Source organism: Hemiscyllium ocellatum, chromosome 36 (assembly GCF_020745735.1).
Source record: "Hemiscyllium ocellatum isolate sHemOce1 chromosome 36, sHemOce1.pat.X.cur, whole genome shotgun sequence".
Classification (NCBI taxonomy): Eukaryota; Metazoa; Chordata; class Chondrichthyes; order Orectolobiformes; family Hemiscylliidae; genus Hemiscyllium; species Hemiscyllium ocellatum.
Window position 1 is genome coordinate 46,579,440 of NC_083436.1, and position 23,471 is coordinate 46,602,910.

The 23,471-nt window shown below is 42.7% G+C and overlaps 1 protein-coding gene across 6 annotated transcripts in view; it reads right to left on the reverse strand.

The window, feature by feature from the left end:
- Positions 1 to 23,471, reverse strand: part of gne (glucosamine (UDP-N-acetyl)-2-epimerase/N-acetylmannosamine kinase) — a 79,284-nt gene that overhangs the window by 10,493 nt on the left and 45,320 nt on the right. For all 6 annotated transcript variants that reach the window (XM_060851330.1, XM_060851335.1, XM_060851336.1 and 3 more), the window contains 5 exons: positions 19,133 to 19,220; positions 16,736 to 16,946; positions 11,080 to 11,209; positions 9,823 to 10,044; positions 152 to 334 (listed from right to left, as the gene is read on the reverse strand). In XM_060851330.1, coding sequence (XP_060707313.1) covers positions 152 to 334; positions 9,823 to 10,044; positions 11,080 to 11,209; positions 16,736 to 16,946; positions 19,133 to 19,220 — 834 coding nt within the window. The remainder of the gene's footprint in view (positions 1 to 151; positions 335 to 9,822; positions 10,045 to 11,079; positions 11,210 to 16,735; positions 16,947 to 19,132; positions 19,221 to 23,471) is intronic.

Below are 23,471 nucleotides of genomic sequence, written 5' to 3' on the forward strand. Positions count from 1 at the left end.
TGTGGCAAACACGCCTGCTCTCCGTTCCACACTTTACATATCTGTGGACTTTAGATGGTCTCTGAATTCCACTGTTACGTTCCCATTTGAAATGATGCTATCATCTTGTTAAATGAAAAATATTTGAATTTTTGGAAGTTGCGTCACTTACCATCATGTAATCTCTTTGCCTCTCTTTGTAGTGCTATTCCGGAAGCATATGCTTCTATGCAGCCCCTACTCCCACACATGCATTCAGGCCCATCCATCGATACCATGATGTGACCAAACTCAGCGGCACAGAACATACTGCCATGAATCAGCTCATTATTGTGGATGATTCCCCCTCCAATTCCTAGTGAACAAAATTCATTCTTTGTTAGGAATCACCAATTTCCAAATGAACTTTACACTTCACAGACACTGCAAGTTTCAAACTGACTGCATCCTCTAGTATTTTACGATTTTATTATTCTTAATTCAATCTTCAAGCACATTCAAATTACACTAAATTAGATCGCTTATGATACTGGATAGTATGACTTTTAAAGAAGCACAAATTGCTGGAGAAACTCAGCAGATCTGGCAGCATCTGTGGAGAGAGAAACAGTTAATGTTTCAAGTCCAGTGACCCTTCTTCAGAACTCAGTATAGAACACAGAATAAAGAACATTACAAGGCATTACAGGCCCTTCAGCCCTCGATTAGGAGAAAGTGAGGACAGCAGATGCTGGAGATCAAAGCTGAAAAATGTCTTGCTGGAAAAGTGCAGCAGGTCAGGCAGCATCCAAGGAGCTGGAAATTTGATCCCTTCTTCAGGAATCAGGGTCTTATGCCCGAAATGTCGATGCCTCATTCCTGAAGAAGGGCTTATGCCCGAAACGTCGATTCTCCTGCTCCTTGGATGCTGCCTGACCTGCTGCACTTTTCCAGCAACACATTTTCAGCTCTGATCTCCAGCATCTGCAGCCCTCACTTTCTCCTACTTATTAGTTGAGGTAAACACTTTAAGACAATAACATGTGAAAAGACTACACCTAGATTACTCCATGTAGCTATAAAAGCCATGAGATGTAGAAACAGAAGTTGATCATTCCACCCATCGACTCTCCTTCACTCTTCAATGAGATCGCAGCTGATAATCATCAACTTCACTTTCCTGCTTTTTCTTCCTAACCCAGATTCCCGTACTGATTAGAATGGTCTGTCTCAGCCTTAATGAGTGTATTTAATAACCCAACTTCTACAGTCTGCTGTGGTAAAGAAATCCACGGATTCACTACCTTCAGAGAAGAAAATCATCCTCAACGCTGCCCCTGTGACCCTTTACTCTGCAGTTATAACCTTTGGTCTGAGACTCTCCACAAGGGGAAACTATCTCTCTACCTCTCTATATCTACCCTATAAAGCCTCATAAGAATCTTATGTACTTCAATAAGATCTCTCATTCTTTTTAATGAGTACAAGATCACCTACTCAATGTCTCCTCAAAAGAAAATCCTGGGATCAACATAATGAACCTCCTTTGGCCTGCTTCCACTCGCAGCATATCTTGCAGACTACTTTAGATGGACTTTTATATTTCATTCACTTTGAAATAAAGGCCAACATACCATTTGCCTTCCCTGTTACCCAATGAACTTTGATAAGAGCTTTTTGTGATTCATGCACGAGGACTCCTCAATCCCTCTTTGCACAAGCTTTCTATAGCTTTTCTCCGGTTCTTCTGTTCTTCCTGCAAAAATTCTTAACTTCACATTTTCCCACTTTGGCTTTTTGCCCACTCATTTAACCTGCCTATATCCCTCTGCAGACTCTTTGTAACATCTACAAATTTGACAATACCACATTAACTTCCTTTGTCCAAGTCATTAACATATATTAGTATTAATTGTGCTCCTGGTACTGATTCTTGTGGTACTCACTAGGTGCAGGATGCTAGCCTGAAAATGCCTCCTGTATTCGATTAGTTAGCCAATCCTCTATATATTCTAATATACAACATTCAACACCATTATTCAGTATAACGTTGAGTATGGCTACTTAAGTAGATTTATATGCGGTACCATATCAAATGCTTTTTGGAAATCTAATTATATTAAAACTACCGATTTCCCTTCATCTATCGTGCTTGCTATGGCCTCAAAAAATTCTAACAAATTTGTCAGGCATGACTACCTTCATGAAGTGATGCTGACTCTGCTTGATTAGAACATAAAACAGTACAGCACAGTAGAGGCCATTTGGCCCTCAAAGTTGTGTCAACCCTTTTATTCTACTCTTAAGATCAGACTAACCTACATACCCTTCATTATACTATCTTCCATATGCCTACCCAAGAGTCGCTTTAATGTCCTTAATGTATCTGATTCTACTACCACAGCTGGCAGTGCATGCCACGCACCCACCACTCTCTGTGTAAAGAACCTACCTCTGACATCTTTCCTAAACCTTCCTCCAATCATGCTCTCTCATGATAGCCATTTCCACCCTGGGAAAAAGTCTCTAGCTATCCACTCTATGACTCTCATCATCTTGTACACCTCTGTCAAGTCATCTCTCATCCTTCTTCGTTCCATTGAGAAAAGCTCTAGCTCCCTCTACCTTTCTCCATAAGACATGCCCTCCAGTCCAGCCAGCATCCTGGTAAATCTCCTCTGCATACTCTCTAAAGTTTCCACATCCTTCCTATAATGAGCCAACCAGAACTGAACACTTTATTCTAAGTGTGGTATAACCAGGACTCCATAGAGCTGCAGCATAACCTTGCAGCTGTTAAACTCAATTACCCTGCTAATGAAAGCCAACACATCATATGCTTTCTTGATAACCCTATCAACCTGGGTGGCAATCTTGAGGGATCTATGGATATGGACCCCAAGATCCCACTGTTCCTCCACACTGCCAAGAATCTTGCCTTTAACCCTGCATGTCCCATTGCAATCTACAACAGCCCTCCACACTATCCACAATTCCACCAATCTTTGAGTCATCAGCAAACTTACTAACCCATCCTTCCACTTCCTCATTCAAGTCATTTATAAAAATCACAATGAGCAGAGTTCCCAGAACAGATCCCTGCGGAACACCACTGGTCGCGAAGCTCCAGGCTGAATACTTTCCATCTACCACCCACCCTCTGTCTTCAATGGGCCAGCCAGTTCTGTATCCAGACAGCCAAATTTCCCTGTATCCCATACCTCCTTACTTTTTGAATGAGCCTATCATGGGGAATCTTATCAAACACCTTGCTAAAATCCATGTACATCACATCCACTGCTCAACCTTCATCAATGTGTTTTATCACATCCTCAAGAAATTCATTGTTTGTGAGGCATGATATGCCCCTCACAAACCGTGCTGACTATCCCTAATCAAACTATGATTTTCCAAGAAATCATAAATCCTGTCTCTCAGAATTCTCTTCAATACTTTAACTACCATAGACGTAAGACTGACTGGTCTGTAATTCCCAGGATTATCCCTAGTCCATTTCTTGAATAAGGGAATAACATTTACCACCCGCCAATCATCTGGCACTACTCCAGTGGACAGTGAGGATGCAAAGATCAACCTAGGATCTTTGTTATGTATCATGTTATGTATTTCCAAATGTTCTGTTATTACAACCTTTATAATAGACTGGTCTATAGTTACCTGGGTTTTGTCTTGCTGCCTTTTGAAAGAGATATTAACTTAGATAGTTTTGTAAGCTTCAACACTTTTCTAGAATCTAAGGATTTTTCGAAGATTATTACCATTAGTTGTCTCACAAACTGAGTCTAGCAATGTAAGGTGGCAACTGGTGAGACAGGTGATAAAGTTCCTCGATTCTCTTTGGTTTAGAGTCAATTGTTTTAATGTCAAGGCATTGACACATTTTGTCAAGAATGTGGTGCTGGAAAAGCACAGCAGGTCAGGCAGCATCCGAGGAGCAGGAGAATTTATATTTTGGGCAAAAGCCCTTCATCAGGAATGAGGCTGACAGCTAAGGGTGTGGTGAGATAAATGGGAGGGGAGTGGGGTGGAGGGCATGTAGCTGAGAGTGCGATAGGTAGATGGAGATGGGGGGTAATGGTGATAGATTGGAGAGGAGGATGGAGCAGATAGGTGGGAAAGGAGATGGACAGGTAGGACAGGTCATGAGGGCAGTGCGGAGTTGGAAGGTTGGAACTGGGATAAAGGTGGAAGGAGGGGAAATGAGGAAACTGGTGAAATCCACATTGATAGCATGCGGTTGGAGTGTCCTGAGGCAGAAGATGAGGCATTCTTCCTCCAGGCACCTGCATGTCTTTGGCAGAGTGGGGTGTGTGTGTGTGTGTGTGTGTGTGTGTGTGTGTGTGTGTGTGGGGGGGGGGGGTCGGTGAGGTGGGCTGGTGCAGGTGTCCCAGAGATGTTTCTGAAGCACTCTGCAAGTAGGCGGTCTGTCTCCCCAATGAGACCACATCGGGAGCAACAGATACAGTAAATGACATTTATGGAAGTGCAGGTAAAACTCTGATGAATGTGGAAGGCTCCTTTGGGGCCTTGGTCAGAGGGAGTTGAGGGGGTAGGGGGTGGGTGGGGGTGGGTTGGGGGAGAGAAAGAGTGTGGGCACAGGTTTTGCAATTCCTGTGGTGGCAGGGGAAGGTGCCGGGAGGAGAGGGTTAGGGTTAGGTTGACTGACACATTTTATGTTGAATGGTCTTGCTGGAGAAGTACGCTTCACACTTTGCAGTCTGTCTAGTGAGCATTTATAGATTGTCTAATCATTAACTAGTTAGCATCTTCTTACAGAATAATGAGGTTGGAAAGGCAGTGGCAGAGAACTGAGCTCAATGCATTCACAACTGGAACTGAATCAGTTGGTCATTGTCCTTGGTTCACAGCCAAACCATTACAAGGCTAAGTCAGCGGTCATTTGCTTTTTGAGCTGAACAGACCAGGCTCCATCGCTGAAAGTCTGAGCATTTTAAGAACAACATGAAATGTAAACTACTGTGTCAAATAGGGTTGAGCGAATCTCAAATATCTGTCTCTTAACCCTGTGAGTTCCAGAACAGATCGGCTAAAAGGGGTGACTTGTAGAGGTTTACAAAATGATGAGGGGCATGGATAGGATAAATAGACAAAGTCTTTTCCCTGGGGTCGGGGAGTCCAGAACTAGAGGGCATAGGTTTAGGGTGAGAGGGGAAAGATATAAAAGAGACCTAAGGGGCAACTTTTTCACACAGAGGGTAGTATGTGTGTGGAATGAGCTGCCAGAGGATGTGGTGGAGGCTGGTACAATTGCAACATTTAAAAGGCATTTGGATGGGTATATGAATAGGAAGGTTTGTAGGGATATGGGCCGGGTGCTGACAGGTGGGACTAGACTGTGTTGGGATATCTGGTCGGCGTGGACAGGTTGGACTGAAGGGTCTGTTTCCATGCTGTACATCTCTATGATTCTATTATGGCTGTACTGCTATTTCTGCTCGATATGGAAGCTGCAGGATGAGGTCCTCATGGTAGAATAATGTTATGTGATGAATTTTCCAAAATACTTTCTGCCACTTCAAGGTTGAAATGGAGGATAAATACTGACAGTATTCTGGGTACCATCTAGTAGAAGAAAGAATTGCTTGAGTTATAATGGCAAAATCCACCTAATTGCCCAGTTGACCAACAGAGATATAAATTTACGTTATCGATGGCACTTTTGACTATATTTCTTCAACAAGTGACCCTAATACAGGAAAAAAAGTTTCAATGCCAGCCTAAGGCAAAAATACCTGGAAGATTATAGTATTTGTAAAAGCATTTAATCAGAGTGAGGATTCGATCAAGAAAGTGGTGCACTGACGTTCCTCCTAACCCCACCCCCCCACCCCACACAGAATGTTATCTGAAACGAAGATCCATAAATTGAGCAGGCTGGAGATCACATGGCTCCTCTGGCTCAGAGACCATTCCCTGTAACTATTCCAGTCAGAAGTGAACCCCCATTCGTTTTAATTTGAAGGTTTAAGAATTTGCACAATTCACTGCTCTTTCATTAAGGCACCTCAGAAAGGAAGGTTTGCCTAATTAGAGTCTTAACACATTATATGGTATGTTTGCTGAACCTTAAATTAAAAAAAAATCACTGAGTACTAACTGTGGCTATGAGTCATTCAGGGCCACCACTCAAGGGTTCTTGTCTGCCTGCAATGATTGAGTTGTCGGTCTCAGCAGCCTAATATCTCAGGAGACGGTTAGTTTAACTGACTGTGGCATGGACTGGTGAGATGTTATTCAATGTTGACCAAGAAATATGGACAGCATCATCAGGAACATTTGATATATGCTGCTCCACACCCTGACTGATCAGGGGACTACATTGTGAACAAAGAACATTACAGCACAGGAACAGCACAGCCCAAGCCCAAGCCGATCCATACTCTCTATCTTAATCTGCTGCCTGATTTCTAAGGATCTGTACCCCTTTGCTTCTTGCCCATTCATGTATCTGTCTAGATACATCTTTAATGACACTATCGTTCTCACCCCTACCACTTCCACTGGCAGTGCATTCCAGGCACCCAAAGCCCTCTGAGTGAAGAACTTTCCACATATATCTGCACCAAACTTCTCCCCTCTCACTTTGAACTTGTGACTCCTAGTAATTGAGTCCTCTATTCTGGGAAAAAGTTTCTTGCTATCCACCCTGTCTACACCTCTCACGAATTTCTAGGCCTCAATCAGGTCCCCCTCAACCTGCTTCTTACCAATGAAAATAATCCTAATCTTCTCAACCTCTCCTCATAGTGAGCACTCTCCATTCCAGGCAACACTCTGCACCCTCTCCAAAGCATCCCTAAACTTTTGGTAATGTGGTCACCAGAACTGTACATAGTATTCCAAATGTGGCCAAACCAAAGGGTTATACAACTGTAACATCACCTGCCAACTCTTATACTCAATTCCCCATCAATGAAGGAAAGCATGTCGTAGCCTTCTTGACCACTCTACTGACTTGCATTGCCACCTTCAGGGAAGAATGGACGTGAACACCCACCTCTCTCTGTATATCAATTTTCCCCAGGATGTTTCCATTTACTGTATAGTTCACTCTGGAATTGCATCTTCCAAAATGCATCACCTCGCATTTGTCCAGATTGAACTCCATTTGCCATTTCTCTGCCCAGCTCTCCAATCTATCTATATTCCAATGCATTCTCTGACAGTCCCCTTCAATATCTGCTACTCCACCAATCTTCGTGTCATCTGCAAACTTGCTAATGAAGTAACCTACACATTCCTCCAAAGCACTTATGCATATCACAAACAAGCTCTCTATCCTGATATGTAGGGTGTTCTAGCTAGGTGGATAAAGAACTGGTTGAGCAACAGGAGATAGAGAGTAGCAGTTGAAGGGAGTTTTTCGAAATGGAGAAAGGTGACCAGTGGTGTTCCACAGGGGTCAGCGTTGGGGCCACTGTTATTTGTAATATACATAAATGATCTGGAAGAGGGCACTGTTGGTATGATCAGCAAGTTTGCAGATGACATGAAGACTGATGGAGTAGTAGCAAGCATAAGGGTCTGTCAGAGAATACAGGAGGATATAGATAGACTGGAGAGTTGGGCGGAAAAGTGACAGATGGTTTTCAATCCAGACAAATGTGAAGTGATGCATTTTGGGAAGTCTAATTCTAGAGCGAATTATACAATGAATGGAAGAGCCTTGGGAAATGTTGATGGGCAGAGAGATCTGGGAGTGCAGATCCATTGTACTCTGAAGGTTGCTGCACAGGTGGATAGAGTAGTCAAGAAGGCATATAGTACGCTTGCCTTCATTGGACGGGGTATTGAGTATAAGAGCTGACAGGTCATGTTAAAATTGTACAAGACATTGGTTCAGCCGCATTTAGAATACTGTGTACAGTTCTGGGCGCCACATTACCAAAAGGATGTGGACACTTTGGAGAGGGTGCAGAGAAGGTTTACGAGGATGTTGCCTGGTATGGAAGGTGCAAGCTATGAAGAGAGGTTGAGTAGGTTAGGTTTATTTTCACTAGTAAAAAGGAGATTGAGGGGGAACCTGATTGAGATTTACAAAATCATGAAGGATATAGACAGGGTGGATAGAGACAAGCTTTTTCCCAGGGTGAAGGATTCAATAATGGGAGGTCACGTTTTCAAGGTGAGAGGTGGAAAGTTTAAGGGGGATACACGTGGCAAGTACTTCACACAGAGGGTGGTGGGCGTCTGGAACGCGTTGCCAGCAGAGGTGGTACAGGCAGGCACGGTAGATTCATTTAAGATGTGTCTGGACAGATGCATGAGTAGGTGGGGAGCAGAGGGATATAGATGTTTAGGAAGTGACCGACAGATTTAGACAGCGGATTTGGATTGGCTCAGGTTTGGAGGGCCGAAGGGCCTGTTCCTGGGCTGTAAATTTTCTTTGTTCTTTACTTTACTAGAACATCTTGGACCACATGCAACTTCACCTTCATCATCAGCCTACCATGGGGAACCTTATCAAATGCTTTACTAAAGTCCATGAATATGACATCTACATCTCTTCCCTCATCAATCAACTGTCACTTCTTCAAAAAATTCTATTAGGTTTTAAGACATGACCTTTCCTGTAGAAAACCATGCTGCCTATCACTGACAAGCCCATTTTCTTATGGGTAAATATCCTACCCCTTAGTATCTTCTCCAGTAGCTTCCCTATGCCTGAAACGTCGATTCTCCTGCTCCTCGGATGCTGCCTGGCCTGCTGTATTTTTCCAGCAGCACACTTTTCAACTCTGGTCTCCAGCATCTGCAGTCCTCACTTTCACCCTACCACTGACGTCAGGCTCTCAGGTCTGTAATTACCTGGATTATCCCTGCTACCCTTTTTAAACAAGGGGACAACATTAGCAATTCTCCAGTCGTCCGGGACTGCACCCGTGTTCAAGGATGCTGCAAAGATATCTGTTAAAGCCCCAGCTATTTCCTCGCTCGCTTACCTCCGTAACCTGGGATAGATCCCATACCAACCTGGGGACTTGTCCACCTTAATGCCTTTTAGAATACACAACACTTCCTCCCTCCTTATGCCGACTTGGCCTCGAGTAATCAAAGATCTATCCGTAACCTCAACATCCGCCATGTCTCTCACCTCGATGTGAAGTACTCATTAAGAATCTCACTCATTTTCTCTGACTCCACACATACCTTTCATCCTTTGCCCTTGAGTGGGCTAACCCTTTCCTTAGTTACCCTCTTGCTCCTTATATATGAATAAAAGGCTTTGGGGTTTTCCTTATTCCTGCTCACTAAAGGATATCTCATGACCCCTACAGCCCTCTTAATTCTTCGTTTCAGATTGGTCCTACACTCCCAAAATTCTTCCAAAGCTTTGTCTGTCTTCAGTTGCCTAAACCTTATGTACACATCCTTTTTCCTCTTAGCTAGTCTCACAATTTCACCTGTCATCCATGGTTCCCTAATCTTGCCATTTCTATCCCTCATTTTCACTGTGTGGCAATTCAATACCAATGAAAAGCAGAAACAGATCAGAACACGATCTAAGTTACAAAATAGATTCAAATAACAATCTGCCCTTTGCTGAAGTTAATTAGGCAGAAGTGAAGGCAACCTGCTCTCCTGCTTTAAAAAGAATGTCAGATTAAAATGTTTGGAACACCACTGATGTTTTGCAACCTTGGGCTTTTGTCTGACTGGGTACAATTGTGGGAACACAATGTAACAACCACAGTCACATGGGAGGCATGAAGAAATTGGGAACACAGATGCACAGAAAACAAAATCCACTGAGCTGGCTTCAGGCTTAGCTTGTGCTCCCAAGTGTAAAAATTGGTTTATTTGACACTATTTCTTGCTCACCTGTGCCAGTGATCACAGTTACAAAATTGTCCACTCCTTTTCCTAGACCAAATTTCCTTTCTGCCAGAGCAGCACAATTGCCGTCATTGTCTACCCAAACGGGCAGCCGTAGGATGTCTGACACTGGGGTCCGGAGGTCCACGGATACCCATTCCTGAATCAGTTTGGTAGAATGAAGCACAATTCCTTCCTTGTGGTTCACACGGCCACCTGTGGAAATACCTGAAGGGTGGAGCACAAATGTAATTAAGTAGCAGAACAAAGGTTTCAAAATACCCAAGTTAGGTCTTCTCACCCGATTAGAACTCAATATGCTGAGGAACCTCGATTATCTGGCATTAGTTTATCTGAATTTTGGAATATCTGGCAAGATCGCAAAGTCCTAATGCTTGGCCAAACTGTGTTATCTGGCATTCGATTATCCGAACAAAATGTTCCCGCCCGTGTCGTTCGGATGATCGAGGTTCCTGTGCAATTTTCAGTCCTTTCATTAGGCCTTTTAAATACAGTCATCAAGTAGTAATCTTAATATCTGCACTGAATGCAATGTAATTTACAGTTTAAAGTTCAAATTATGAAATAGATAGTGTGTGCGTGTATACAGATAAAACTACATGTTTATAAATATGGTCCTGTATCGTAGAATCCAAACAACACAAAAGTGGTGAATAGACAAATACACAGTTTGGACGGACACCATTCACACTTTCAGGTTCGGTTATTTGCTCACTTACTTACTATTTCTATGAACAAATGACACTTGCCATAGTTAAACTCTCAAAATTATTGAATGGGTTAAATTACTTAAGGATCAAAACTTTAGACACATCATGTAAGCTAACAAAGTAGATGTGACCTAACAAATGAAGATTTCCAGACTGTCAATGTTGGTAGCTAGAAGCCACGATATCAAAGACCTTGGATGAGGAGCAGACAATATTTCCTACACTCTTTGAAGGCAAAGATAATAAGGGATACATGGATATTAAGCATGGGAATAGTATTTGCAATATGCATGCTGTACATTGCTATGCTGCCTGACCAACCCTGCATGCTATAAAAGTCAAAGTGTTCTATAATTCAGAGAGTGAGTTTCCACACCATCTGTTAAAGCGCGTGTGTGTGTGTGTGTGTGTGTGTGTGTGTGTGTGTGTGTGTGTGTGTGTGCGCGCGTGCTCGCGTGCACATGAATGAAATAAACAATCCCTATCTGTTCCTCTATCTATCAATTTACCACATACCCCATACAACACTTACCAACTCCAAGGATTCTGCAGTTAAGCTTCACTGATTCAGTGACAGCCTCTACACACAGCTTCAGAATCAACTCAATTCTTTCATCATATGTTTTGGGATTGGTTCGAACATATTTCTTTATGATTTCACCCTGCATGTATTCAAACAATAAGAATCACAAAGCGAAAAAGTTCTGCACATCTGCAAATTGAAATAAGATTCACTTTACCAAAAAAAGCATGATTTTTCTTTTCGATTAGATTCCCTACAGTGTGGAAACAGGCTCTTCGGCCTAATAAGTCCACACCGATCTTCTGAAGAATAACCCACCTAGACCCATTCCCCTATCCCATATTTACCCCTGACTAATGCACCTAATACTATGGGCAATTTAGCATGGCCCATTCACCTAAACTGCACATCCTTGGATTGTGGGAGGAAATCGGAGAACCCAGAGGAATCCCACACAGACACAGGGAGAATGTGCAAACTCCACACAGTCACCCGAGGCAGGAATCGAACCCAGGTCCCTGGCGCTGTAAGGCACCTGTGCTTACCAGTGAGCCACCGTGCCGCCCTTTAACACTGAAACTTGGACACAATCTAGTTTACTGCTTATGGTTGGGAGGTGGAGTATCCAACAGCACCACAAAACCATGAGGAAGGAACTCTGGTGTTCAGTGTCAATAAGTGTAAGTGCATTGAAAGCTATGCTGCCTGACCAATCCTGCACTATATCCTGCTCACTTAACACTCCTGTGGTAATTGAACTACATTCACTCCTGATCCCCCGTGAATCAAATTTCAATTTTTCATCTTTGCATCTTAATGCCTTCGTGGTGCAGTCCAATCTTGCCTCCCTCTCTCTCTCTCTCTCTCTACAACCTAAGAAACTCTGACTAATCTAACCATGGCTTTCGGTGGATCTTCCCTTCCTTCGCCCCATCACGGTTTGCTGGCTGGGGGTACTGTGCTCTGGAAGTTCTTGGAGTATTGCCTTCCTCTTTCCCTGCAAGCCCAGATGTTGAAGGAAGGTGTTAGTCACTCACTACCTAATACTAGCCTCAAAAGACAAGGAAACAAATTTGTCGCAAAAGCTATAAATAGTCCACAAGACAAAGACAGATGAAAAATTCAGAACATGGAGAGGAAAGGGCACTCATATACAGATTCACACAGTAACTGCACAAACTCCATGTTCACTATTGCCTGTAAACACTTTGGCCAGTTATCGCACCAATGCTACCCCAACAACCTACTTCACCCGTGCCCACTTGTTGACCTTCCTGGCCCACTACACACCACATCCCTTCTTGCTCTTGCACAATGACCCTCTTGCAGCTATTGCTTATAGTGAGGGAGCAGGAGGAGGCTGGCGTGCAGTATCAGCAGAAACCTAGGGACATAGGAACAGGAACTGGCCATCCAGCTGATTGAGTCTGTTCACTCATTCTAGATCACGGTAGATCATCTCTTCCATGTCATTTTCTCACATTATCTCCATATCCTTTAACATACTTCGTCTCCAGAAACTTACTGCTTTGTCTTGCACCTGTTCAGTGATTGAGCTTCCACAACCCTGAGGTGGACAAATCCAAAGATGCATCACATTCTGTACGAAAAATGTCCTCCCCATCTCAGTCTTAAACGGACCATTCCTTATCCTGAGGATTACGTTCCCCAGTTCTTGGTTCACCAGCCAGGGGAACCATCCAATCTATAAGCACCCTGACCTGCCTTATAAGAAGTTTCTTAAGTTTTAATGAGATCACCTCTCATTCTTTGAAACTCTAGAGAATACTCAGTGTCCTCAATCTCTCCTCATAAAACATTTCCTGCCTTCCAGGGGTTAATCGGGTGAACCTCTGGTGTACTCCCTCTGTGGCAGGTATATCCTTCTCTAGACAAGGAGACCAAGACTGTACACAACAACCTGGTGTAATCCCACCAAGGTGCGAAAGAATTGCAGCAAGATATCTTTACTCATGCATTCAAATCCCCTCGCAATGAAGCCAATGCTGCACCTACCATGGAAATATTTCCATGGTAAAGGCCACTCAGACCCTTTTGACCAACTGTACTTCCCAACCTCTCACCATCTAAAAAACAAAATGCCTTCCTGGTAACTCTAGCAAAGTGCATAACTTTCATATTTATTGACATATTCCATTTGCCATGTTCAACCCTATTCACTTAACCTAACCGAGACCTCCTGAAGCTTCTCACCTCATACACTCCCAACCAGTTTTGGTGTCTTTAGCAAATTTGTAAATATCACAAATAGTCCACATATCTAACTCATACATAACTCACTAGTGCACCCTAGTGCTTTTTAGGATCTTACAAACAGAGAAAGCCTTAGCAGGTAAGATTAAGCATATTCCAAAGAGATTCTACAAGTACATTAAGAGCAAAACATCAGTAATGGCAAGAATAGGGTCCCTTAAAGATCAATGAGGTCGCCTATTTGTGGAACTACAGGAGACGAGAGAGATATTAAATGAATATTTTGCATCAATATTTACTGTGGAGAAAGATGTGGATGATAGGGAATTGGGGGAAAAAGATCTATTGATATCTTGAAAACAGTCCACATTACAGAAGAGGTTGAGAAGATCTTAAAAACATTCGGGTTAATAAATCACCGGGACCAGATCAAATGTATCCCAGGACATTGTGGGAAGCTAGGGAAGAAATGGTGGAGCCCTCAGCAGAGATATTAGATTAGATTACTTACAGTGTGGAAACAGGCCCTTCGGCCCAACAAGTCCACACCGACCCGCCGAAGCGCAACCCACCCATACCCATACCCTTACATTTACCCCTTACCTAACACTACGGGCAATTTAGCATGGCCAATTCACCTGACCCGCACATCTTTGGACTGTGGGAGGAAACCGGAGCACCCGGAGGAAACCCACGCAGACACGGGGAGAATGTGCAAACTCCACACAGTCAGTCGCCTGAGTCGGGAATTGAACCCGGGTCTTCAGGCGCTGTGAGGCAGCAGTGCTAACCACTGTGCCACCGTGCCGCCCATATCTGTATCATCTTCAGCCTGGGTGAAGTGCCAGAGGTCTGAAGGTTAGCTAATGTTCTGCTTTTATTTAAGAAAGGCTGTAAGGAGAAGCCTGGGAACTATATACCAGTGAATCTGTCATCAGTGATGGTAGGCTATTGGAGGGGATTCTGAAAGATAGAATTTACATGCATTTGGAGAGGCAGGACTGATTAGCAATAGTCAATATGGTATTGTGTTTGGGAAATCATGAGTCACAACCTTTTGAGTTTTCTTTGAAGACATGACCAAGATAAATGACAGCAGAATGGTACATGTTTTAGTAAAGCCTTCGACAAGGTTCCACATGGTAAGCTGGTTAGTAAAGTTAGATTACATGGGATTCATGGAGGGTTTGCCAATTGGATGCAAAATTGGCTTGAGGTAGGAGACAGAGGATGGTTGTGAAGGTTGTTTTTCGGACTGGAGGCCTGTGACCAGTGGTGCTCTGCAGCCATGAGTGCTGGGTCTGCTGTTGTTTGTCATTTATATGAATGATTTAGATGATTAGTAACTTTGCAGATGACACCAAAATTGGTGGTATAGAGAACAGTGAAGGTTACAAAGGGATCTTGATCAATTGGGTCAATGGACTGAGAAGTAACAGGTGGATTTTAATTTGAATAAATGCGAGGTGTTGCATTGTGGTAAGATGAACAAGGGCAGGACCTATACAGCTAATGGTAGGGCCCTAAGTAGTGCTGTAGAACAGAGAAACCTAGTGGTTCAGGTACATAATTCTTTGAAAGTTGCATCACAGGTATAGAGGGTGGTTAAGAAGGTGTTTAGCACACTTAACTTTAATTGCCCAGACCACTGAGTAAAGGAGTCGGGATGTCATGTTGCCATTGTACAAGTTGTTGGTGAGGCCACTTTTGGAACACTGTATATAATGCTGGTTGCCCTGCTATAGGAAGGCTATTATTAAATTGGAGAGGGTTCAGAACAAATTTATCAGGATGTTGCCGAGACTGGAGGTTTGAGTAAAGGCGAGAGGCTGGATAGGTTAGCACTTTTTTCACTGAAGCATCAGAGGTGGAGAGGTGACCTTATGGAGGTTTATAAAATCATGACGGGCATAGATACGATGAATAACAAAGGTTTTTCTTTAATGTAGGAGAGTTCAAAACCTGAGGGCATAGGTTTAAAGTGACAGAGGAAAGACTTTGAAAGGGATTGGAGGGGCAACTTTTTCACAAAGAGGGGGGTTCATATGTAGAATGCACTGCCTGAGGAAGTGGTAGATTCAGATACAGTTACAACATTTAAAAGACATTTGGACAAGTACATGACCAGGAAAGGACAAAAGGGATATGGGCCAAATGCAGGCAAATGGGACTAGTTTAGTTTGGGAGACTTTATCGGTTTCAACGAGTTGGACCGAGGGGGCTGTTTCCATGCTGTTAGACTCTATGACTCTAATAAAAGATTTAATAATAAACAAGATTATAATCCATAGAGGCAAAAGTAGGCCATTCAGCTCCATGAATGAGATCATGGCTGATCTGATAATCTTATATTCCAAGGGGCGATGGAATAGGACTCCTCAGCTGGAGCTGGTCTGGTCCGTCCGTTTCTTTTGTTCTCTCTCTCCCTTTTCAAGTTTTCTTTTCCTTTTTTTAAAACCTCTTGCCCTTGGGTGGTATTGATGTTGTCTGGTGTGAATGCCAGTGTGAATTCCCAGCCTAAGTGTGGACTCGACTCCTGGCCTCGAGGTGAAGCCTGGCATGGTCTGGGTTGGAAGGACCGTCATTCTTATTTCTCTATATTTCTAATTATTTGATGGACATTTTATTTCTTTATTTTTCTAACCTTATCCCCCTAAGAATTTGTACCTAGGTACCGAAGATGGTGTTGTAAGTGGCAACTTGTAAACTTTTCACTGTACTCATGTGAGTACATGTGACAATAAAACTCATTCTAATAATCCTCAACTCTGCTTTCCTAATTCTCCCCCATAACCCTGGATTCCCTTATTGATTAAAAATTTGTTTACTTCAACACTGAATATATATGACCTTGCCTCAATGGCCATGTACAGTAAAGAATTCCACAGATTCACTACCCTCAGAATACATTCCTCCTCATCCCTGCCTTGAATAGGAAACTCCTTAGACTGAGACTATGCCCTTTGGTCTTTGACCCTTCCACAAAGGGAACAAACTTTCTGCACCAACTCCTCCAAGAATGTTCTATGTTTCAACAGCACTGCCTCTCATTCTTTTAAAGTCTAACATCTCTTAGCTTGGCATTTGTGCTCTCTTGTTTCTAAGGAAGAAAATCCTAAAATTAAATTCAATCTGTGACCTACTGCCAAATAAAAAAAGCGTTAGGGAAAATGAGAGAAAAAAAATAAGCAAAGCATTTTTTAAAAAGGAAGAGACTTTGAGAAAGAAACACTTTTCAGCCATTCCATAATACCTTATTTTACTTGATGTCTGCTCGTTTGATTCTGGCTCTGTGAATCACCAGGCAACAATTCCACATTAAGATGCAGTATAAATAAAGAATCAGCAGTGCTGCATGACTGAGTGACAAATTCACAGATAGACAGGAAATTTCCAAAGAATAAGGAGGTCAGAGCACAAACCAATACTCATTGCCAAAAAGGATGATTACCTTCATGCTGACAATGGCAACCCGCAGATTGGTTCCTCCCAAGTCTACAGCAAGAGCACTTTGTGTTTCCAGGATATGGTCAATATCCTGCGAAATGCACTCCTTCACTGGCGGGAAACAAAACTTCTTCTGCAAAGGCTCATCCATGTCTATCGACTTCAGGAACTTCAATATCCGTGGCACTGCATTCCCATCACCATAGATCTTAGAGCTTGAAATGGAAAGACATTCATTCATTAGACTAATTCACCAAAGATTGTATCACAAGATACAGGAGGAACACATATTAACCCCTCCATCCAGATATTAGGAATGCACATTTTTACTTAAGGACCATGAGAAACTGGAAAGTAGAACAGTTTAGGCATTCTGGATTGAAAGGGTTTTTAACTTGCGATACAGAGTCACAGAGACGTACAGCACGGAAACAGACCCTTCGGTTCAACTCGTCCATGCTGACCGGATATCCTAACCTAATCTAGTCCCACTTGCCGGCCCTTGGCCCATATCACTCCAAACCCTTCCTATTCACATACCCATCCAGATGCCTTTTAAATGCTGTAATTGTACCAGCCTCCACTGCTTCCTCTGGCAGCTCATTCATACACGCATCACCCAGTGTGTAAAACGTTGCTCCTTCGGTCCCTTTTATATCTTTCCCCTCTCACCCCAAACCTATACCCTCTAATTCTGGACTTCCCCACTCCAGGGAAAAGACTTTGTCTATTTATCCTAACCATACCCCTCATGATTTTGTAAAACTCTATCAGATGAACCCACAGCATCTTACGCTCCAGGGAAAATAGCCTCAGCCTATTCAGCCTCTCCCTATAGCTCAAATCCTCCAAACCTGGCAACATCCTTGTAAATCTTTTCTGAGCCATTTCAAGTTTCACAACAACTTTCTGATAGGAAGGAGACCAGAACTGCACGCAATATTCCAACAGTGGCCAAATCAATGTCCTGTACAGCTGCAACGTGACCTCCCAATTCCTATACTCAATACTCTGACCAATAAAGGAAAGCATACCAAATGCCTTCTTCACGATCCTATCTACCTGCGACTCTACTTTCAAGGAACTCTGAACTTGCACTCCAAGGTCTCTTTGTTCAGCAACACTCCCCAGGACCTTACCATTAAGTATATAAGTCCTGCTAAGATTTGCTTTCCCAAAATGCAGCACCTCATATTTATCTAAATTAAACTCTGTCTGCCATTCCTTAGCCCATTGGCCCATCTGGTCAAGATCCTGTTGTAATCTGAGGTAACCTGCTTCGCTGTCCACTACACCTCCAATTTTGGTGACATCTGCAAACTTACTAACTATACCTTTTATATTCACATCCAAATCATTTATATAAATGATGAAAAGTAGTGGACCCAGCACCGATCCTTGTGGCACTCCACTGGTCACAGGCCTCCAGTCTGAAAAGCAACCCTCCACCACCACCCTCTGTCTTCTACCTTTGAGCCAGTTCTGTATCCAAAATGTCTAGTTCTCCCTGTATTCCATGAGATCGAACCTTGCTCATCAGTCTCCTATGAGAACCTTGTCAAACGCCTTATTGAAGTCCATTTACATCATATCTACTGCTCTGCCCTCATCAATCATTTGTTATTTCTTCTATATTTGAAAGAAAGGCAACATTTTAATGAGTAGCTGTAAACTACCTATGATTTACAAAAACCCAAGAGCCTCACGAAGCATAAATTGGAGATCATTCTCTGAATCAGTGGTCCAATTCTCCAAATCATGTTTGCCTCTATAGAAATAAAGTAGCAACTTGAACCACGGTCATAAGATCAGAAAAAAAATCATGCTCCTTTGCTTTATTATGGTCACTGCCTAGAGTAAGATCTGAGACCAGGTATTAAGTTAAAACCTAACCAACAATAGCATCCTTTCCCAGGTCAACATTCCCAGTATTGAGTTGGCAATCACTCAAAACCAGCTTGGCTAAGCAGAAAGTTATCAGTGTGTCTGATACCACTACTCTAATTGGAACTGGGTTATGACTGGACACTCCCAGGAAGACAGCAGATACAGCTTAGGGATCTCCTCTAAGTCTCCCTACAGAGCTCAGAAATACCTGACTGATTGATAGCATGGTTTGCAACCAACTGAAATGGAGGACCTTTATTCAGGAAGGCACTGAACACATTCAGAGACTCTGCTGGGAACATAGAGGAGAGGTTGAGGTGTCAAAGGGAACACATAAACCTTTGAACAACCCATGTACCCAACCCTTCATATACAACTTGCCCTATATGTGGCAGAGTCTGTGGATCAGGCATTGGAATCATCAGCCATCTCAGAACCCATCAAACCTGACAGGAAGCAAGTCAACCTAGATCTGGAAAGACTGCTGAAAGGAAAAGTGAAACCAGGGACATACCATGGGTACAATTTTCCAAATTGGAGTTGCAGAGCATGCAATATTTTATTCTGACTGTCAGCATTCCGCACATGGAGAACGTTTTCACCTAAGTCAGAAAAAGAAACAAAAATCAGACTTAGGACCACAAAGAAGCCCATTGATCAAGTGTTAATCCAAAGACGCTAAGTGATCCCTTGTGTGTTTATCCAGCTTCCCCTTAAATGCACTGACACTATTCCTCTCCAACACTCTTTGAGGTAATGAGTCACATATTCCCATCACTCACTGGATAAAGACATTTCTCCTGAATTGAAGATTGAATATATTAGTGACCCGCTTATATTGATGGTCCCGGTATTGTTCTCCCAAGAAATGCAAACAGTGGTCCAGATCGTTTGGCCAGCAGTAGGGTGTGAGCACCTGCCAATGCCTGTGATTTAAACCACTCACCCGTCATTTTACACAAGAAACTTTTCATCTTCCAACGTTGGTAACAGTTTAAATCCGGCGACAAAGAAAACCAGGAGATGTAGTGATGAGTTTAGTTCCAATAGAGTCATAGCTCTTTCATTTAGCCTGAACTGAAGATATGCCCTTTAAGGGTGGTCTTAAGTTCATTAACGTACAGTTTTTAAATGGAGCAGCCAACCTCTAAAACTGGGCAGGCTCACCCTAAACCCCACCACCTGAGAATGCCTGGTTCTGCCCTGTCACAAGCCATGACAACACTCACCCAGCTCACCCTTGGAGAAAGTTCCTGCCACTCTCAGCTCTCCCTCATCTCGCCAAAGATGGTACACACTTCTGCTCACTGCATCCAGCCCACACAACGCCCATTCACAATCTTGTGCACCCTCTGACAAGTGTTGGCCAAACAGAAATCAATGAACTGAAAGAGAGAGGCAGGAGTGAGGTGTGCCATTGCTGGGACAGGGTGGGTTAAGGAGGTATACTGAATATTAATGAAGGGGTATAGGTGTGAGCATCTGTTATGCTTTGACAATCCAAATGAGCTGTAACGACTTTCCACATGTTAAGACAAGCTCTGAGTAAGTCTATAAAAAACAAATAGAACTATCGAGTAAACAGCCCAGGTCAGCCTGGCTATGTCTACCTAAACCCCCTCTTGAAGGGAATCATGCAGCAATCTAAATGGAATAAAAACAGTGGGCTTTGAGAAGATTTGCAGCTCAGGTTGAGGTTCTGGAAGTAGGTTTGCTCACTGAGCTGGAAGGTTCGTTTTCAGACGTTTTGTCACCATACTAAGTAACAGTTTCAGTGAGCCTCCAAATGAAGCTTCATCCAGAGGCTCACTAACGATGTTACCTAGTATGGTGACAAAACATCCGAAAATGAACCTTTCAGCTCAACAAGCAAATCTATATCCAGGAATAGAAACAGCTGATGTTTAAACCTCTTGGGTCAATATCACACTTTGAGATTTCCTCAGGATCGAAAAGCTGCTTAAGTTGACTAATTCTCCTTAACGTGTCAGAATATTTAGGCCATCTTCTCCATTTTTTAAAATCCTACTGTTAACTGAAAATCTCTTACCAGGTTACCTATTGGCTGTCTCTTGTCCAGATAAAAGAGGTCAAGCCAAACTGTTTCCTCCATACTGTGTTACAATTGTGAACACAGACTTCGCTAACTTGTTTACATAATTGTTTGTCGGAAAGTCACTCCCAGAAAGTCATACCTGAATCAAAACATTAACTGTGTTTTTATCTCAGGTGCTGCCAGACCCGCTGAGCTGCTCCAACATTTACAGGGTAGCATGTCAGGAGTCGCAAGCAAACTAATAGTGGATTGGGAACAAGGACTGCATAAAATTAATGTAAGGAAAACATCAGTCACAAGGAATTTAACTGAATTAAATTACGACAAATTCCCAGAACCTGAAGCTTTCCACTTGAGGATGTTAAAGGAAGTCGGGAAGCACAGTGCAGATGCCCAGATTTCCCTAAATCCAATCTACCTGGATTGGAAAACTGCACATTATTCCACATTTTTAAGAAGGGTAAAAAAGGAAAACCAGGGAATTACAGACCAGTTAGCCTAATATTTGTAGTCTGGAAATTATTTGGATTGTATAGTCAAGGATGGGATAACTGAACACTGTGAGATTGTGTTCAAGTAACGTCTGAAATGGGTGAGTGGCAAACATAACCTCTTTAATTCAACAACTGCAGTGTCACAGCTCGAGGAGGCAATGGAATCCCAAAATATAATTCTTACAGTCACCTCTTTTTGCACAGTTTTTACGTATATTAAAGCATTGTTTTATCTATTAAGGTCAAAGGTTTGGGTGACTTCTGTCCTGTCAAATGGTGGCTGTTACTCCTGATGGGATTCGAATATCTGTCTAGCCTGAGCTTGCATAATTAAGAGATATTAGTCCTTTTGAATTTTAAGCTAGTAAATGTTAGTAGAAGTACTCGGCCTGTATGGTCTAAATAAGTTAGAAATTATACACATACTTTAGATTCCCTACAGTGTGGAAACAGGACCTTCAGCCCACCAAGTCTCCACCAACCCTCTGAAGAGTAACCCACCCAGACCCATTCCCCTATCCTATATCCTGTCTAATGCACCTAACACTATGGGCAATTTAGCATGGCTAATTCACCTGACCTGCACATCTTTTGGACGTGCAGATAATCGAACCCGGGTCCCTGGTGCTGTGAGGCAGCAGTGCTACCCACTGTGCTGCCCATACTTAATAAAAGAATAAAGGATATTAAACCAATTACCGCAGCTGGGTCGTGAGAATTGTTTACTATTCTCCAGTCTGAGTTTCATTCATTCATGCAGTTTCAAAGAAGCGCTTTTTGACAGTTATGTGGATAGCAGCGCTGTCTGTATGTATTTAAGAAATATATAATAGTTGGGGAAGCTGTTCGATGTTCTGTAATCTATTCAGGTCTTGAGAGACAGTAGGTATAGGGTGATTCCATAGTTTCGGGTGGGTCGAGGAGAAACTATGGCGGCTGTTTCTGAATAGGTTAGTAGGCCTTGCTATTTATTCAGAGTTGGCTTTTGATATAAATAGGTCTGATAAGGGTCGAAGGTGTGAAGAAGCAGTAATGGGTTTGGAAGGAATGTTTTAATTTAGTCTACCTTGCAAAATTAAAATGCACCACAAAAACGTGGGTTCTACGAATAAATGAATGAAAACATGCTATAGTAAGCAAATGGTTAGTAAAAGATTAGGAATGAATGAATGGGAATGTGGTATTAATGAACATAGCAAGCTGGTGAGTGAGTTGGTAAAGGTACCTATAATACAATATCTCACAACACTTTGATACTTCTCAGTTCTTCAGGGAGAGCCACTGTGGATTCATGACAGGTAGGGCATGCCTGACAAACCTCTGAATTTTTTGAACAAGTGACTAAGTTGGTGGACATGTTGTTTATGTGGACTTATAGAAAGCATTCGATAAAGTCCCATATAGAGACTGTTAACGAAGGTAGAAGCCCACAGAATTGAGGGCAAATAACTTACATGGGAAATTGGAGTGGCAGTTGACAGAAAGTAGCGATAACAGGAGGAACTGAAATTGACTGGTATCCTACAAGGAGTGGATGTCTCTGGATGTGGTGCTAATCAAACTGGCTTTGTCCTGGATGAGTGTCGAGCTTGTTGAAGCTGCATCCATCCCGGCAAATGTGAATGGGCGATAAATGCTGGTTCAGCCAGCAACCCTTACGTCCCACAAGTGAATTTAAAGAAGTGCAGAAAATAATCAAGAAAGCTATTGGAATGCTAGCTTTGATATCTAGAGGACTTAACTACAGGTGCAGAAGTTTTGCTGCGGTCATACAAACCCTGGTTAGACCCCACTTGGAGTACTGTCAGCAGAGCTGGGCACCACACCTTAGGAAGGATATAATGGCCTTGGAGGCTGTATCATGTATGTTTACAAGAATGACACCTGGCTTCAGTTTAGTTTGGAAGCGAGATTATATAAATTTGTTTTCTCTAGAATTTAGAAGGTTAAAGGGTGATCTGATCAAAGTCTTCAAGCTATTAACAGGGAAAGACCGGGTAGATAAAGATATACTATTTCCATTGTTGAGGGATTCTAGAACTAGGGGCATAGTCTGAGAATTAGTCTGTTCAGGAAAGATATTAGGAAGCACTTACACGCGTACACAGGCACACACACACACACAAAGGGTGGGAGAGGTTCGGATTATCTTCAACAAACGGCAGTGGATGCAGGATCAGTTGTTAATTTTAAATCTGTGAGAGGTACAGTTTTGTTTTCTCAACATCTGTGTCAAGTGGACTGTAATTACCTGTTTTATCCCTCTCTCCCCATTATTTTTGAACAGAGGTGCAATGTTTGTA